Consider the following 1,807-nt stretch of genomic DNA (forward strand, 5'->3'; position numbering starts at 1 on the left):
ACCAACATGGAGAAACCCTATCTCTACTAAAAATACAAAATTAGCTGGGCATGGTGGTGCATGCCTGTAATCCCAGCTGCTTGGGAGGCTGAGGCAGGAGAATTGCTTAAACCCAGGAGGCGGAGGTTGCAGTGAGCTGAGATTGCACCATTGCATTCCAGCCTGCACAAGAGCAAAACTCCATCTCAAAATAAATAAATAAATAAAATAAATAAACAAATAAAGACCTCTTTGTGTTTCCCCTTTCCCTCTCGCTGCCAGGAGGCTTAGAGACAAGTAATAATAACAGCATTACAGTAGGAGTCAGAGTTAAAATATTTCCTCCTTACTCCTATGTTATGTGGCTCCTTCAGCTGAAACCTTCTTGAATCTTTTAGGGGAAGAACAGGTGTAAATAAACATTTATGTAATGAGCCCAGGGGAGAAGTCTGGGAAAGGATCCAGGTTGAAGAGCAGAGTGCTTGGATGAATCTCTCACCCTCCCTTTGATGGCAGCCTAGGGTGAAAAATCTTGGTACAGCCCTTGAAGGGAGGCAGCTCTCCTAAGAGAAGGACTGGCCACCTTGAGGCCTCCGCAGGGTCACAGTCAGCACCCTCCCTGCCCAGGCTGTGAAGCTCGTGACCATGAACACATTTACACTTCAGACTCTCTGTGGCTAGAATTTTTATTTTTAAGGAGGAGTCAGAAAAAGAGATTCTAGTGTGAAATCTCCCGACTGGTGAATATTGGCAACTAATTTGCATTTTTTCAAAACACTATGTGGGAAAATCAAACTTGGCTGCAGGCCAGATCACGCCTGGAGGCCCTCCCTCCCTGAGCCAGTGCTCAGCCAGTCGAGCCTAATCTACCTCCAAAAGAGTCTGTTTGTTGTGATGGAGGTGGGGTGGGGAAGTTTACATCATTTCTCCTGAAACCTGCCTTTTCCTCTCCCTACATCCCAGGGGATCTGCCTTGTTCTGAGATGACCCACGCTGAACCCACAGACTTTCACCCCCAGGACACTGCCCCAGCCTTGGGTGACTGGCCTAACATGGACACTTGACCTAAAATGAGGCAACGAATCCTACCCCAGAGATATTTGCGCTGGGGGCAGAGCGAGGGACTGGTAGCTCCAGGGGCTGGAGCTGTGAGGTACAGAACTTGCCAGCAGCTGGCTGCTGTGTTTTCCATGCTGAGGGTGTGACAGTGGTCACTAATAAGAGAAAAGATCCTAAGAGGGTCTGCATGCCTGGCTGTAGTTGTCCTAAGCCCACTACTTGAACACCCCAGTGTCCTCATGATATCTGGCCTTCTTGGCCAAGCTAGGAGAGTCGGGTTTCTGTACCTTGCAATGATCACTCCTAACTAGATTGGCTTGGGCCCTTTTCAGTCCCACCTCTGACCATGGCTGGGAAAGAGTTTTCTGGGTTTTTTTGTTTTTTTTTTTGAGACAGAGTCTGGCTCTGTCGTCCAGGCTGGAGCGTAGTGGCACGATCTCGGCTCACTGCAAGCTCCGCCTCCTGGGTTCACGCCATTCTCCTGCCTCAGCCTCCCAAGTAGCTGGGACTACAGGTGCCCGCCACCATGCCCAGCTAATTTTTTGTATTTTTTTTAGTAGAGACGGGGTTTCACCGTGTTCACTAGGATGGTCTCGATCTCCTGACGTTGTGATCTGCCCGCCTCGGACTCCCAAAGTGCTGGGATTACAAGCGTGAGCCACCGAGCCCAGCCCAGTTAACATTTTTGATTGTCCTAACAGAAGAGGGGGCAAGCAACTGGCATCTATTGGGTAGAAACCAGGGTTGCTAAACATCCTACAATGGGCAG

At 49.4% G+C, this 1,807-nt stretch overlaps 1 protein-coding gene across 1 annotated transcript in view; it reads right to left on the reverse strand.

The window, feature by feature from the left end:
• Positions 1–1,807, reverse strand: part of LOC105539007 — a 27,689-nt gene that overhangs the window by 19,543 nt on the left and 6,339 nt on the right. The window contains exon 4 of the mRNA XM_011979115.1: positions 1,069–1,172. Within this exon, the coding sequence (XP_011834505.1) occupies positions 1,069–1,172 (104 nt within the window). The remainder of the gene's footprint in view (positions 1–1,068; positions 1,173–1,807) is intronic.

The sequence above is a fragment of the Mandrillus leucophaeus genome, unplaced genomic scaffold (genome assembly GCF_000951045.1).
Source record: "Mandrillus leucophaeus isolate KB7577 unplaced genomic scaffold, Mleu.le_1.0 Scaffold2, whole genome shotgun sequence".
Classification (NCBI taxonomy): domain Eukaryota; kingdom Metazoa; phylum Chordata; class Mammalia; order Primates; family Cercopithecidae; genus Mandrillus; species Mandrillus leucophaeus.